Raw genomic sequence first — 16,409 nt, 5'->3', positions numbered from 1 at the left:
CATGCTCTTGCAAGAGAAACCAGGGTATTTTGAGCATGCATCTCCTGAGGCATCACCCCACCTATGCAAATTACTGGACTATTTCTTAGCCCTTAACCAGTCACCAGTGCAGGCGTGGAAATACCATGAACCTCATTATTAGCCCATATTATTGTTCCTTGCCTTCTCAGATTAAGCCTCTGCTTTCAGTTGCCAAGGAACCTTTGGGCTCCAATATTTCATCTTGCTCCCAAAGCAGTTTCCCTGGAGAGGTCAGTCCTCAAAATATTTTGTGATTAGGACGGCAGGGGGGAAGGGAGAGAGAGAACTACTGGCAGCTCACTTACTTATACACTTATACTTCTAGCAAGCCCACACCCAGGATCACTCTACCTCCTTGTCAGCCCCCCCCACATCATCCCTCCCTTCCGGGAACTCCATTTTCACACACGCATCTCCCCCAACACCCTTTGTTCCAGTAGGCCAGGCATGTGCAACCCAATGCAAGCCAGCCTCTATTCAGGAACCTCAGCAGCTCTGTTACCTTTGGAAAATGCTCTGCGGGTCCAACCACCAGTAAGATAGTTGGTCTCCTTTCAGTGGGATCAGCCCCTCTGTCCTGTGGCTTCCCCAACAGATTTGGCCCCTGGTCCCCTAGGTCTGGAATTGGGGTCGTCTCTCTGGCCTCATTCTCTTTTCCTTCTGCAGGACCTTGGCATGTGGCCCTGGTAAAGAGGCTGGACAGAAAACACCAGAGGGTCTGCAGCATTGCTACTCCAGTGAAAGTCCCAGTCAAGGAAACCCTGGCAGCAGGCAGCCACTGATCGCAAGGATGTGACTGCAGTACCAAGCCTTCCAAACTGGGAATCCGTTCCGCACAGCAGCCAGAAAGAGATTCAAGCCAGCAACTCCAGAGGTTCAGTTGCTTTACAGACTATTCCTGCGGCTGATTCCTGCCTTTTGAAATTGCTGCTACTGCTGTCGTGCCTGGCCTGATAAGCAGCTCACTGTACAAGCGCCTCAGAGCTGGTGGCAACAGACAAAGCTCAAGAGCTCTGGCATGGAGAACCCAAGATACTGAGCTTTAGAGGAAGTCTGGACAGAGAAGCCAAGATGCTGAGCTTAATATGAAAGCTAAAATGGACCCTTTCACTCTGGGAAGCTGCTCAAAGCTACCAATTAACCTAGGCTCTCCCTGGCTCATCTAATGCACATCAAATGAGCCGAAACCCTGAGTATCCAGCCTGCGTTCTCACTGCAGCAGTGCCCAGCCAATCACCTCTCCCGACACTAACACGTTCATTATTCAAACCAGCAATCTTAGCCCAATAGAAGTGTGCGCAACCAGACGATTTCTTTGCATGCAGCCAGACAGTCCTGCAGAGAAGCACTGACTGCAGCCCGCAGAATGAGGCTGGATTAGCCAGGTACCAGCAGGGTTGCAGAGGACTATATTAAAAAAATACGCTGGCTCTGGGCATCTAAACCACAACCCTGACATGGCTACTTTATCATACAGAAACCTGAAAGAGGATAGGAATCACACATACCTGCTTATATGATTCAGCAGCTGAATCTATATCCTTTGTTAGTAGAGCAGATGGCTCTTTATAAGCTAGAGGCCGGTAGTCCTTAGCCACAACAGAATTGACCTGTAAAGCAGCGGTTCTCAACCAGAGGTATGTGTACCCCTGGAGGTCATCAGGGGTCTTCCGGGGGGGAGGGAGATACATCAACTCATCTAGATGTTGGCCTAGTTTTATAACAGGCTACATAAAAGGCACTAGCGAAGTCAGTACAAACTACGATTTCATAGACAATGATTTGTTTCTATTGCTCTGTATTTGATACACTGAAATGTAAGTACAATATTTATATTCCAAATATGGTAAAAAAAAGAAAGTACACAATAGTTCAGTAAGAGTGTGCTGTGACATTTTTTTATTTTTATGACTAATTTTGTAAGTTTTTAAGTGAGTTAAAACTTGGGGTACACAAGACAAATCAAACTTTTGAAAGGGGTACAGTAGTCTGGAAAGGTTGAGAGCCACTGCTCTACAGGAAGGGAGGGGCAGACAGCTAGTCTATAATAGTCTCATTCATAGTACACTAGCTGCTTGGTGTTGCATTACTCTTCTGGCATTTTAACTAGGATACCATGACATTTACAAAGCCTTCATGGCTCCTTCTCTTTCCATAGGCTCTAAGATGCAGTGGTTAAAGTGCAGCCTGCTAGTCAAATTCAGCCAGAGTTCTGTGATGCGACCTTTAGATGGTCCTATAAGAAGATGCATGGTCTAGTGTGAGGAGAGTAATTTTTTTGGTCAAGGTCCAAATTTCTTGGTTAAGGTCCAGCCTCTAGAGAAAACAAAACACCAATAATGATTATAATAAGTAAAATAAAAAGGTTTCAGGGTCCGTTCAAAAGCATCTGGTGGTCTGGATTTGGCCCATGGTCCACCTATTTACTACCACTGGTCTAGTGGATACAGCAGGGGATTGAGAAGAGAGATTTCTGGTTTCTAGTCTGAACTGTAAAATGGTTTGGTATCTTCAGATGAAAGCCACTACAGAAGTATTAATATGAGAATGTGACTCAGAGATTATAGATCCCAGCATGCTATATTCCACCTTGATTTAAGTGGCCTGGTTGTATTAATGAGTTGTTGCTGCAGCTCTTTATTTAATGCAAATTAAAGCGTTATCCTCTGGATTCTGGAAAATTGCTAGCACAGCCAAAGATAATGCTGGACAAAGGAAGAATGGATTTAGGGAGAATATTTTCCTCACAGAAACCTCCAAGGGAGGAGGGAAAGTTGCTTATTGCATGTAGTTGATTTTCCATTGTGGTGATTTATCTTCAGCATTTTAACTTATTATGACTACAGAGACAGTCATTTACAACCCAGGAAGTCATACAATTCTGCAGATGTTTTGTGTGAAACTAGCAGCAAAAGTTTGGAAAGCAGATAAGCTTGTAAGGATGTGCATGTATCTATGTATTATTAACATTACAAGTCCACTTAGTCACTTATATAATAATTCAAGTCACGAATGATCATGCAGCAAAGTGGGAGAAAAGCTCAAGTCTGAAGCTGGTCTTCTCCAAGTGTGCAGAAGACTTCACATTACAAGCATATCTGCTGAGGTTCAAGCACAATGTACAGTCCTTTTGACTCCACAGCATCCCCTTGCTAAGTGACTATTTTTTACTGGTTCTGCGTTACAGGAGACAAGCAGCACGAGGTTAGGAAGTAAAGAGGAAAGGATACAAAGTATGAATTTGCAGGGAAAACTACACTCACCTACCACAATCAAAGCATGGCACAAGAAAACGGTGGTTTGGATTTTACTCTACTCAGAACAGTCTACAGGAAAAACGTGGGAGCAGGAAGAATACTTTTTTTGTAATGCCTTGAGTAAGCAGTATTGTTGTCTCTCTAATATCCTTAGAGCCTCATGGCTACAAGGTGGGTAATGCAACATTTTTTAGTGGATCAACTTCTGTTGGGGGGGGGGGAAGGGGGGCAGAGGAGAGACAGACATGAGCCTTCAAGCTTATACAGAGCTCTTCCTCATGGCTGGGAAAGGTACTCAATAACTGTTCCAACAGACAAGTTAAAAGAAAGTAGGAAGATACAGCCATTTAAATATTAGCATTGTACTGCCATAATAGTTAAACCATTCTTTAGGCCTCGGACATTGTAAGAATCTGAGCTGCAGGTTTCCTGGTTTCTCTAATAGAGTAATACCGCAGTGATTATAAACAAATTGAAAGAATCTTTCTATACCAACCCCTTTTTAAATTCCTTAATTTTTCCTTTTAGGTCAAAGTTCTTCACACTCTCTCAGCCCAAGCAATTAAAAATAAATAAATATATAAATAAATAAATAAATGGACAAACCTGGCTGGAGTAACTGAATGACAGTTCTTGCAAACCAAACTTCCTGTTAGTGTCTAAGCCTGCAAGAGAAGATGTGAGGACAGTGGGCTTCTAATTCAGATTTGCTGTTCGGTAAGGTCCATTCATACGGAACAACTAAAGTCACACTCCAGTATTTCCATAGTTTCTCTGCTGAAGATTGACCTGAAGTTGGGCTGTATTAGTGCAGGGACTGTATCTTCCTTGGGCACACTGCTGGTCTTGTGCAAGGGATGACATTATTGCTGCAAGGTAGAAATCTAGCCAAACCCCTTTGGGTTTCATCCTTCTAGTAAATCAGGCCTTGTCAGAACTCTTTCACTGCAACTGCTGTATGCATAGGTAGATTTTCTAATCCATATTTAACAGAAGCAAGTTTTGTTCATATCAAGTGAAGAACATCTCATATTAGGGTTACAAAAATAAAGCCAGTTAAGGGCAGGATGTTTAGAGGGGGTTCAGTTAGCACCAAGATATTTGCATACAGCACTGGGGGCTCTCACAAAAACACATTCTACCCAAGGCACCAAAAAGTGACTGACACGCTCTATAATCCACTCAGATATGCAACAAATATTGACACTAACCTGATGTGTGCATCTCAGAGAACTAGGAGCCATATACTGAAATTGACCACGGCAGTATATATTGAAGACAAGGATGGCCAGAGGTCCATGTTTACTCTTTAGCTATACCTGTGCCCAAACTGAAGTCCAGGCTGGTGGTCCCCTGAAAGTGGGCTGGTCACATGTTGACACTCCTTGTTTCCAGCTGCTTCTACAGGTCCCCAGTCCTCATGGAGAGAAGCAGCTGGAAGGGCCTCTTTAAGCAACTGGAAATGAAAAACAGCCAACCTAGCAACCTCTATTAGGGGTCACTGCTACAGGAGCAGCCTCGGGAACCAGAGCCGACAGTGGGACTGCAATGTCCAGGGCAGAAGATAACAAGGCAGCCAGGCACTCTGCCCAGGGGACAGAAAGAAGTACAGACAGGAGGGGAAGATGAAAGGAAGAGCAGGGTTAGGTTACTTTTACATTATGACATTAAAATTAAAAATACAATAATTTCCTCAATATTACTTTGCCATGGGAGTGATCACTGTAGTTGCCACAGGGATGTTCTGCAACAAGGAAGTGGTGAGGGTGGAGAAAAAGAGGGGACTTGTAAGGCATTTATCAAGAGCGGGCCCACACTATGAAAGTTTGAATCCCTTTGACCTATTGTTTCCCATGCGGATGGGTGCCAGATGAATCATCTTCCCTTTCCACCCACACAACCGTAGAGTTCAATTCAGTCCCAGAGAATTGGCCTTTTCACGCTGTTTTTTAAAACATCTCCCTAACTGAGGTAGTTCACAGCGTTTCAGTGAGAACTCATTGACACAGCTAGCTAACACTGCAAGAACGTGAGGGGTGGCAAAAGGGGAGCTGCAGAGGTGCTGACTGGATTGCTTGTAATGGCATCTTTCATCCTTCTTCAATCACCAGGAGCTAGAAGCCACAGTAGCCTCCATCACTAGTTCCCCAAGTGACCCTGCAGGAATGAACAGTGACTCATCTTGTTTCAAAGCTGCATTGGGAAACACCCAGCTGAGGACAAGCACTGGCTGCAGATAAGCAATCCCGTGATTCTGCATTAGCCCTGTGCGTCTCAGCGTAGGAGAAAGGTTATATTATTTGTCATCATCAACCTTTTAGAACTGAAATTGTTGGAAAAATTAAGAGGATTGAGTATGTGAACTTTACACACTCCAGAGACATAGCTGAAATACAGCCTGCAGTGCTTCTTGCATCAGGCAGTCAAAACCAGACATTCTGGCCATTACTTCTTGGGCAATTAAACTGGGTGGTACAAAAAACACTTTCTAACAGTCAGCTGTAGTAATGCATTAAGCTGATATAAGGCACTGTGTAGTAAATGCTACACTGGTCCCCTTGCTAGATACCTGTAAAGAAAGGGACTCTATGGTATAAATCCTTTTTACCATTTCAAATGAATCATTCCAGGTGATAGATAATTGCAAATCATCAACTGGGAGCCTGTGCCAAACACAAGGGTATGAAGAATGCAGATGAGGGGGGTTGGTACATAGTCAGAGCCCATCGGGCTCACTGAACAGTGAGTACTCAGTAAGGTCATACAAAACACGTGAGGAGTAATGAGGGTGGATAGGAGACTGGGCAGACTAAACAATGCAAGATTAAAAAGCGGTTCACTCCTGCTCCAGTAACAAATAACTTAAAACCCCAGACAATTCCCAGTTACAAACTGCAGTGGGTTAAATCCCAGGAACACAGCTATCAAATGATTTTCTCCCTCTAGTCCTGAGCCCCACGCTTATACCCACACAGCTCCTGAGGTGCAATAATGCACAGGTCCTGATCTTCTTAAAATCTGCAGCATTTAGGGAAATTTATTTAGCCCAATGTAGATACCAAAGGATCCTGCCATCTCATGTGTTTTATAATCTAACAGATTAGAGCTCTTACTGCAGAATCCTTTTCTGAAACCCACTATAGCTGTCAGAAGCGGCCATGTGACTAGCTTTAGCCCATGGATAACTTCTCCATCACATTCCACACTGATGTTGGGGTAGATTGCAGTTACTGTAGCTACTTCTGAGCTTCAATGTGAGAAAAGGAAGCTACACTTCCCAAAATTCCAGCTGTGTTCATGCCAGTGGACATCAGCTGTAGTGAGACTGTACTATCAGTGAATGGTGACACCAGTAAAATATTACCCAGCAACATGTGAGGCTGACCCTGGATGCTATAATATACTAAATAGGCTGCATGGATCTCAAACTCTCACCATTTTGTGAAACTTACTCTGAATAAGAGCTCCAAATCCTTACTGATTGGTTTTAGAGCTATTTCAACCATTTAGGAGTCTGTCTTACTTTTAGGCAGATTCTTAACTTTTAATTTTCATTTATTTTTCCTAATTGGAACAGTACCAATGGGTGGCCTGGTATATTGGGCTCTTGACTACTTTTATTTCTGATAAGTGTTTTGTTTCCTACCACCACTCCCTGCATGTCCTCACTTGCAGCCAGGACTAGGAGAGGCCATTTCCCAAAAGCAGACATTGGGGCTAGTTTGCCCAGTTCTCCTCACTAATTATTCATTACTCCATGGAGTAGGTCCTAAAAAACCGACAATGCCCATGTGACATGGTCAATGCCCTTGCCTACAGAATAAGACCACATGTGTTTTTGATTCTGTAACTGCTTGTGATCTATAGTTTCCTTTTGTAGGTTGTACCTGCAGCAAGTCTCTGCAAGTTGGTTGAGTTGTTCTGCAGTTGCCCCATTTGGCTGAGAAGCCAGAACATGCATTATCCACCAGCAACAGAACATCTCAGTAACAAGCAGAATACAGCTCTGGAAACGACATTCCCTCACTGCATGCTATTTACAATTTTTTTAAATCATGTAAGAGGCATTGCTACTTCTGCATCACACAAAGTAGAAGCCTGACCTAATGCACAGGCTACTTCCAGCTGAAGACACCTGATAAGCATCATCGGCCTTCTCCAATTTGCTGGAAGTGCAGATTACAGAGCAATCTATTTAAATTGAAAGAATGTTCCAGGACCACATGTCCAAATATGACAGGACATCTGACCCCCCTGATATCCCAGCATAAGACACCAGGTATTGCAGGTGTTGCCAAGTGCTCTGCTTATTTAACTAGACAAGAAGGGGTGGGGAATTGCTATAAATGCATTTAAAAGTTCTTCCCCGTCTACTCTCAGCAACAATGTGTAGCTTGCCATATGTTGCAGCATTTTATACTTCTGGCAACAAAGATGAACCTCTGGGGGGCCAGCACTGAGCTCAAGAAGTGCAGCTCAAGAGTTTCACCAATATTAAGTGAGCCTTAAGTATTGACAACCCTCATTAAATCCCTGCTGAATTTCTCATTGGCTCTGTGGGTCAGGGCAGAGTGACCAAGGCAGACAGTGAACATGCCAAGCAGTTCCCCAGATACAGGCACTCTCACAATCCAACCTTCTAGCACAGTTCCTGTCTTGCATGGCTACTGGCCAAATCTTTTAATAGAATGACCCTGTAACTGCAAGATTTGCCTGTCCCAAGGCCAATCAGCACATTCCTCATCTGCAAGGAGGTTTTGCTGTGACAATAAGGTACTCTTTGGATTGATTATGAAGTGTTCATTTTGGTCCTAAACTGAGGAACATGTATGAGTTTTGTACTCCATTTTCTACTCCTCACAAGGCTTCTAAATACCATTTACAGCTAGCACAACTCTGGCCCACCCACCTACAGAACTGGTGCCATGATATCCTGGTACATGAGAAAAAAGCTAAGATTTCATCAAGCCTCCCACCAACAGGAGAAGAGATACTTCACTCCCTAGAGATCTTCTAATGCATTCCTATTTGCTTACCAGCTCAAGGAAGGTTATACTCAAAAGGTTCTAAGCTAGGCTTAAGAACAATTTCACAAACATGCAAAACTGCTCTAAGAACTGATACCGAACATCCACAATATTTCCCCAGGACAGTTAGTGAACTGTTGGCAAATTCCTCAAAGCAAGCAAAGGACTACAGTCCACTATTTAAAAAAGGGTAACTATTTGTAATTTGTTTGAATTCATTCATATTGCATAACCCTTAGTTAACGTTGAATTAATAGGTCACACTGCCTCAAAATTCTGTAAGTTACCCCTGTGGAAATTCTGCACCACTATGCAAGGCAGAATTTGCACATAATTAAACTAGAAGCTGGGCTAGGCTCAGGGAAAGGGGGTGTGGGTAAGAGACTGGAGGGGCAAAGTTGCCCACCCCCTAATGTGCCCAGCTGGCACATGTACCAGACCAAGACTGAGGCACCCAACAAAAGCTTAACAGCGAAACACAAACTGGGTTCTCGTAGGGGGTTCTTTAACTCTCTACTCGTGGGGGAAAACTTCTTTGTTGTCTCTATTGTTAAAGACATACTTGCTGACAGGTATTTTGAAATAAACTGCAAAAATAATTGAAACTGGTGTGATTATATTGTGTTAATTTGAACAATAAAATATCTAGAATTTTAGAATAGTGTGCAGATTTTTTAATTTTTTGCCACAGCATTCTCCCAGGAATAGCACGTGCCATCGATGTATAGTAAAATACATTTTATCAAAACATACACAGGATTTTAGAGACAGTGTAGCCTGGATTAAAGAACACCTACTGGTATCATCCAGTGCTTAATACTTTCAGCTTAAACAGTGGAATGACTAAACAGAACTTTGTCATTCACTGGGCCCACCAAAAATTTATGATTAAAGGTATCTTCATCTGACAGCAGATTCCGTTTATTTGTGTGGGGTTTTTTGCTTTATTACTTTATTATTATTTATTACAAAATACAATTTTTCCCGCTTTCTTTACCTCTAAGTTACTTACAATATACTCATGTTTTCTATGGTATCAATACAAACTGTAGCCCAAAACATTTTGCAAAGTTAAACAATTACAGAGATAAAGCTCAAAAGGAGAGAGAAATTTAAAAGAGAATGTTTTCATCCAAGATCTGAAAGGAGAGGGAAGATTGATTAGGCAGAAAATTCACAATTACACCAGATTGTAGCATCTACAGTCAAGAAGGCAAATGATAAAGACGACTAACAGACGGGAGTAGAGACAGACAAGTTATTTGAGGACATTTGGAAAAAAGTTCATCGTGATTTATAAAACAAAGACAATTTTAAACTGGAACATGAAGCAATCTGCAACCAGTGAAGTTTGTGGCTGGAGCAATTCAGTTACACTTCTTTGTGCATATGAGAAGGTGAGTAGCAGAACTCACATGCTTGAATCGGGAGAGCTGGTACTTGACAAGATCAGAGAAGAGAGTTGCCATAGTCAAGGAAAGAGGAGATGAAAACAGATGAAGATCTCAACACAGGTGGAACTGGAGTAGTGCCACAGAGGGAACATGTCACTGAGGTGATGATAGGCAGATTTGCTGATATAGATGTGGGAAGAGAAAAAAAGTTCAGGCTCCAAGATGACATCATAGTTACAGAGAGCAGAGGCAAACAGATAGTCATGGCCGAGAAGAGAAGGAGCCGTGCTTGACTCAGTTTCTTAAATATTCGTTAGTTCAAGTGAAGAGGTTTTCCACCATCGCAGAAGAGACTACTGCAGACCAAGCTGATTTATTACTTCAGACTTTGCATGTAAGTGGCTGGCCAACAAATTCCACCAGTTCAATGGGCTTTAATTTCAGCACTTTTGGAAGGATACTCCAGCCCTGCAATTGATTATGATTGGTAGGAGAAATTAATGTTAGCAGTATGAATGCATGAGCAATAAAAACACGCCTTTTTAACAGGAGTATTTATTAAATTATGTCGAGCTTAACCCTGGTGCAAGGGCCAATATACTACCCAGGCAAGTAAAACTAGTTTCCCATCTGAGCACTCTACAGTTGAATTGCAGAAGTTACTACAAAAGTTTTATAGGAGGATAAGTGAAAAGTGTTGCTCAGACAATGACTGCCTCTTTACTCCAGAGGTAGCTGCAATCAAGTGATTGAGGAGTGGTCCCTATACAGTTAATAGCTCTGAGATCCTTCATGAGTGTGTATGTGTATATATATATGTACACACACACACACACACACTCTAATTGCTGAATTCACATCTTAGTTCTTGATGTAAGTACAGTATATGGCTTGTCTTATACCAACCAATGAGAATGAACTATTATTTAGAAAATTAGAACATAACTGAAACCAGTATTTTTGATCATGCTACACTGTTAGTGATACTGTCATTGATAGTGGTTTAGTGATATATAGGCTGAATAGTTTTAAAGTAATAATAGGGATAATACCACATTATTTACATAGTAACTTTTATCTAGAAAGATGCCAAAGTAATGCAACTCCCCCTACACACACTGAAATGCAGCCAACTCTGAAATAGAAGCAGCAGTTATTCTGTACCAAAAATACTATGCAGCAACAATAATTTCTGCACCTGAAAGTTTTCATCAAAAGAAAACTGAGGTAGTTGGAATATTGCCCAAGAACCTATACTGATTTAATGCTTGCAGCTCACATCCAGCACAAGATCAGTGTTGTTACTACAAGAATCTAGCTCATTTATTAAAGCAAGTGAGTTTTTAAACTCACTAACAGAGACACATATCGGTCTGATCCACAATTAAGGGTGAAGCTCGCTTCCTTTATAAGACTAATTCTCTCCTACTGTCCCACAAAAACTGAAGTGGTACTCCAATCCTACAGCTCATTATAGATGGTAGAAAAGAAGAATGCTTGGTGCCTAAGGGCTTATCTACACTTACAAGGGATCTGTGGCGATCAATGCATCGGATGTCTATTTAGTAGGTCTAGTGAAGACCCACTAAAATCGACCACAGATTGCTGTCCCCTCAACTTCTGAACTCCACCTGAACGAGAAGCACAAGGGGAGTGGACTGGACGGGAGAATGTCTCCCATCTACATAGTGTACTGTGGACCCTGCGGTAAGTAGATCTAAGTAAGCTGACTTCAGCTACATTATTGAAGTAGCTGAAGTTGCATAACTTAGATCCCTCTCCCCGCGTAGCGTAGACAAGGCCTGAACCACAGAATGTGTTGCTGAACCACAGCTAACCCATCTGAAGTTTCACAAATATGAATTTGTGCTCAAGTAGAATTTTCTTGAGCAGTTTGAGACATGGAGGATTGCAATATTTTCACTTAACATATTCCCTTAACATAACTTCAAATTAGTTCTCCCTGGCTAATACTGGTGCCTCTGGCTAGTTTTAAGAATGAGAAAAGGAGCGGGACTAATTAAAAAACTATCTGGGAAACAGGAAACATTTCTCTCAGAAGCTTGTCCAATTTTCACAAAAATTATATTTTGATGGAAATATTCCAATCAGATCTACTGAAGGGTCGTTTTCACATACATGAAACTTTGCAACATTTTAAGCTCTGCATCCTAACTAACGCATTTATTAAGAAGCACATATTGCTCCAATGGATGCATTATGAAATGTGCAATACCCTAGCATATGCTTTATAAACTGTGAATGTCTAAAAGCCCCAGCTTTGGCAAGGAAGAGACTTGGCTACTCTCTTTAGTGGGGAAAAAAGTGAGTAGGGATAACCATGGCAATGACAGAAGAAGAGGCAGAGAGAGAAAGTGAGCCCAGTGAAGAGATAGTGTTGACAGAGGAAAGAAACTTTGCTGAAGAATAGGCTGGATAAAGTGGGTTCATGTTTCCCCAATTAGAAGCCTATATTCCTGCCCCTGTGAGCATTTCCTCACTGGGCTTCCTGCAATATGGTGGTTTTCATCTCACGTGAGATGCGTACATACACACACCTTACAAAATGTGAAGCCAGATACAACAACACTGCCAGGGAAGAAAAGGTCCTGCATGCTGAACTGCCCAGGCATGTAGATGTGAGCACAGAATGTTCTGTTGCTTGAACCAACAATTCTCCCAGAGAGTAAGAAGCACAGTGCCCATAAAAAACAGCTCATCAGGCATTTTATGAGGGCACATGCAGATGGTTTATAGTTTAATGTTAAGCTTAGATTTCAGAATCTAAACGCTTCTTGGTGCAGAGAATCACTGATTAAAGACAGAATCCTATAGATATAGTCACAAACAAAATACCTGCACAAGTTGTAAGTTTGATCATAGGATCTGTGGAGCTGGCAAGATCTTCACTTAACTGAAGAATTCTTTCCCTTTACTTCAAAAAAGCATAATTCTCAGGCAAAAAGTTATGGTTGAAGAAAATATCACTTCAGAAAAAAAGCTGTGTGAGAATACTGTTTTCATACACAAACATTAGAAAGTCTAATTAGAGAGGAACAAAAGGATGAAAGTCACTCAAACAATCTCCATAACATTACCCTGAGCACAGCAAGAGTTTAAGGATCATGAGGACTTTAAGAACACAAGTGTTCATTTTATAAGAGACTCCAAAAGTTAAAAACATTTTACTAGACTACTTCTTTCACTCTTCTAGAGATTATGCACTGCTCAATCATATTTATAGACTACTAATTCAAGAAGCCTGGGTTCTTTAGGGACATGGAGACACACACAGTGCAGGTCACTTAAAACTAAAGCATTAATAAGAAAAAGGGCTCTGCACTGATCCACAAAGGTAAATGCTTTCAAGTACAATCAAATATAGCTACAGTACCTACAGGTCCAGACTTTGTAAGCCTAATATCCTCAGTTATGGGTTTTACATGAATAAGAGATGGTGGCATGACAGTGAAATATCACAGTATCAGTGACTCATGTAAAAGACAACGTGCTGTAATACGTATCTGATATATGCCACGTTAGCTATACAAATTACCAGTTGTAATATGTCCAAATGTAATATGTCCTCCTCCATAAGCTGCAAACTCCTTAAAGTTATTACAAAAACCAATTTAGTGCTTTGGAAACTATTAGTTTGTAAATTTTTTACATTAGTTTACACATCAGGAAGGCTAATGTAAATAAGGGAACAGAATTAAGGCTGTTCAGATGACCTGATCTGAATATAGCCACACTTCCCAACGTCTTCATTATTGTTTTCTAAGTGGATCCTCCTTGACTGAATTTCTGAATACTTAACGTTGAGAAAAAAAACACTCTTTTTCTGAAGTGATGTTTTCAACCTTAATTTCTGTTTAGTTTACAAATATTCAGATCCACAGACAGCAAGACAAATAGATTCCTGTAGTTTCAGTGTCAAGAGTGAATGGGGCTGCCTTTAGGAAAGCAGAAAACCCCCTTAGCAGAGTAGTGCAGGTGTGTCTCCTCACATATACACAATCCTGCATTTCCTAGGGACCAACCCTAAGAGGCAACTGGATAACATTGCTAAGTGCTGCCATGCAACAGTGGGGCTTCTCTCCCAAGACTAACCTTGCAGTGAGGTTCCACTCCCCAAAACCAAAGCTGCTTGGAGAGGCCCATTTATGGAAGAGCACCCACCTCAATGGGCTCTGCATGCACTGCTCCCAAGTAACAATGTATCTAGAGCATCCATCAGATGCCACAGCTATGCCCACAAATCAGCATGGGGTAGGCAGACACTGAATGCCAGCTGCAGGGTAGATACACAGGTAAGCCAGTTATTTTAACAAAATACTTTCAGTCAGGATTACAGCCAGATACTTCACCATTTGTTTAAGAATGTAAAATCTCAAGAGTCAGACCAGGATGTACTCTCCAGGGGGAAAGGGTCCCCTTAGAAACAAAAGGGACCGAGCAGAAAAAAAAAGCATTACCACCACCTTTTGTATGCACCCCTCATTATCTTATGTGCCAGAGAGCCTCCCACAGGACACCAAATCCTACTCAACTCTAGGGCCTGCATTCATCAGTCCCTATAGTCCCCCTCAAATACACACTGTTTTCAGTTAGACCCTCTGCAGTCCCCAAACCAGCCTAGGCTGTGCCTCAGAATGCAACTTCTCCGCAAAGACCTCGCATTCTTTAGGTGTGGTGCTGCCCTCTCCATCTTGGCCACCCACCCAGAGCTCCCCTTCAGTGTGGTGCTAACCCATTAACAGTCTACTTCCTCCACTTACACACCCAGAGCTCCCCTCTCAGTGTGATGCACTGCATGCCACCCCCTTCCCTGGTCATGCACCTGGAGGCACATCCCCCCGAAACCTCCCCCTTTAGCATGATGCAATCCCCCCCATCACTCAACTGGAGCCATGCACCGCCTCAAGGTGATGCAATCCCCCCCTTTCCCGGTCACCCAGGGGCATGCTCCCCCCCCCGAGCATGATGCAATCATCACTTTTCCTCGGTCACTCACCTGAGGGCATGCTCTCACCAGACCCCCGCCTCAGTGTGATGCAATCATCACTCCCCCCTTCCCCATCACTCACTGGACCCCCCCCCCAGCATGATGCAATCCCCTGCTCTTCCCTAGTCACTCACCAAGGGGCAGGCCCTCCCTCCCTCCTAGGAAAGTGCAAATACAACCCCCCCAGCTCTTCCCCACTGCGTCACCATGGGGTACGTCCCCCTCCACCACCCCCACAGGGCAACCTCTACTCACCGTTCCCCACTCATTCACCCGGGGCACGCCCCCTCCCCCTCTCCCTCCCTTCCCCACTCAATCACCATGAGGTACGTCCTCCCCCACACCAAAGTGCAACCCCCGACCCTTCCTCACCCGGGGCACAACCCCTCCCCCCCTCAGTCACCATGGGGTACGTCCTCCCCCCCATAGTACAACTCCCTCGCTCTTCCCCACAACCACCCAGGCCACACCCCCTCCCCCGCCCTTCCCCACTCATTCACCCGGGGTCCGCCCTCCTGCCCAACGCGGTGGCTTCCCACACCGGGTCCCGCAGGCCCTGAGCCCAGGCTCTCCTGGGTGCAATCCCAGCGCGCACACCCCCGGAGCCCCGCCCGCTCCCTCACTCACCCACAGATCCCTCTCGGTGCGGTGCAGCCCCAGCTGCCCCAGCCCCACCGCCAGGTCGTGCACACAGAGCGCGCCGTCCCGGTTCACGTCGAGCTTCTGGAAGAGGGTGTGAAGGCGCCGGTGCTCGGGCTCCCCGCACAGGGACCGGCCGCAAGGGCCCGGGCCGCCTGCCTCAGATGCCGGAGTCGCGGGTCCTGCCCGAGGGGAGCCGCACGGGCACAACACGCCGCTCACCACAGGAGAGGCCAGAGAGCGCCGCGCACCCGGCATCCTCCAGCGGCTCGCGAAACGCCGGCAAATGGCGGAACTCCCCCTCCCCCACAGAAAGGAAATGACTTAACGTGTTTCCGGTTCGCGCCGCCAAGCAAAACGCCCACGTGACCCTTATGTAGCCATTCGGAAAGCCACGTTCACAGGGAGCGCGAGGACAACACTACTGACGCACCATGCACCTCCACGTAGAAGCCAATCATCATGGGAGGTTACATTTACGTCACACGCACGCCTTCGCCTTACCAATCAGAATGCAGAGGCACTCAGCTAGTACTAGGATTTGGAAAGCTATTCAAATTGATGGAGGATTCACATTGGTAAAGACGCGGCGGAAGGTGGGGTAAGGTGACGACAGGCCCAATGGGCTGAGACGTTGACGGCCTCAGCCTATACTTAACGTTGACAGACAGAGAATATATCCAATAGCCTGGGCGAACAGAGGGTACTTAGTGATGACTGGCAGGAATGGCACCCAATGCACTGTGGCAACTGCCTCTGGAGGCGGGTTCACTCTTTGACAGGCAGCATGCCGGCCCGCGGGCTGGAATGTCGCTGAGGGGAGGCGGTGCCTACTCCTGACAAGCAGCACCTTTGGCCAATACGATTAAGGCGCTGTCGGCGGGATGTGAGACCTATGTTTGACAGGCAATCAGGGGGCCCAATGGGCCGAGGCAGGAAAGGGGCTGATTCTGGAAGTCATTACGCCACTGCCGCAGGGTGGAGGCTGTTTAGCGGGGCCTGCTGGGTGGCCGCGGTACGCAATTTGCGTATCTTTCACTATTGAAGGGGGTAACACCCCAGG

General features: G+C 44.4%; 1 protein-coding gene across 4 annotated transcripts in view; it reads right to left on the bottom strand.

Moving 5' to 3' along the window:
- Positions 1–15,742, bottom strand: part of SLC25A25 (solute carrier family 25 member 25) — a 34,898-nt gene extending 19,156 nt beyond the window's left edge. Inside the window, exon 1 of one of the 4 annotated variants that reach the window (XM_050926921.1) lies at positions 15,335–15,742. In XM_050926921.1, the coding sequence (XP_050782878.1) occupies positions 15,335–15,604 (270 nt within the window). In that variant the 5' untranslated portion in view covers positions 15,605–15,742. Of the gene's footprint in view, positions 1–523; positions 1,609–15,334 lie in introns of those variants that run through there. The other 3 variants (XM_050926923.1, XM_050926925.1, XM_050926926.1) reach the window with 3 other exon arrangements.
- Between the last annotated feature and the right edge of the window lie 667 nt (positions 15,743–16,409).

The sequence above is a fragment of the Gopherus flavomarginatus genome, chromosome 17 (assembly GCF_025201925.1).
Source record: "Gopherus flavomarginatus isolate rGopFla2 chromosome 17, rGopFla2.mat.asm, whole genome shotgun sequence".
NCBI classification, from domain to species: Eukaryota; Metazoa; Chordata; order Testudines; family Testudinidae; genus Gopherus; species Gopherus flavomarginatus.
This window is presented reverse-complemented; position numbering and strand designations above follow the sequence as displayed.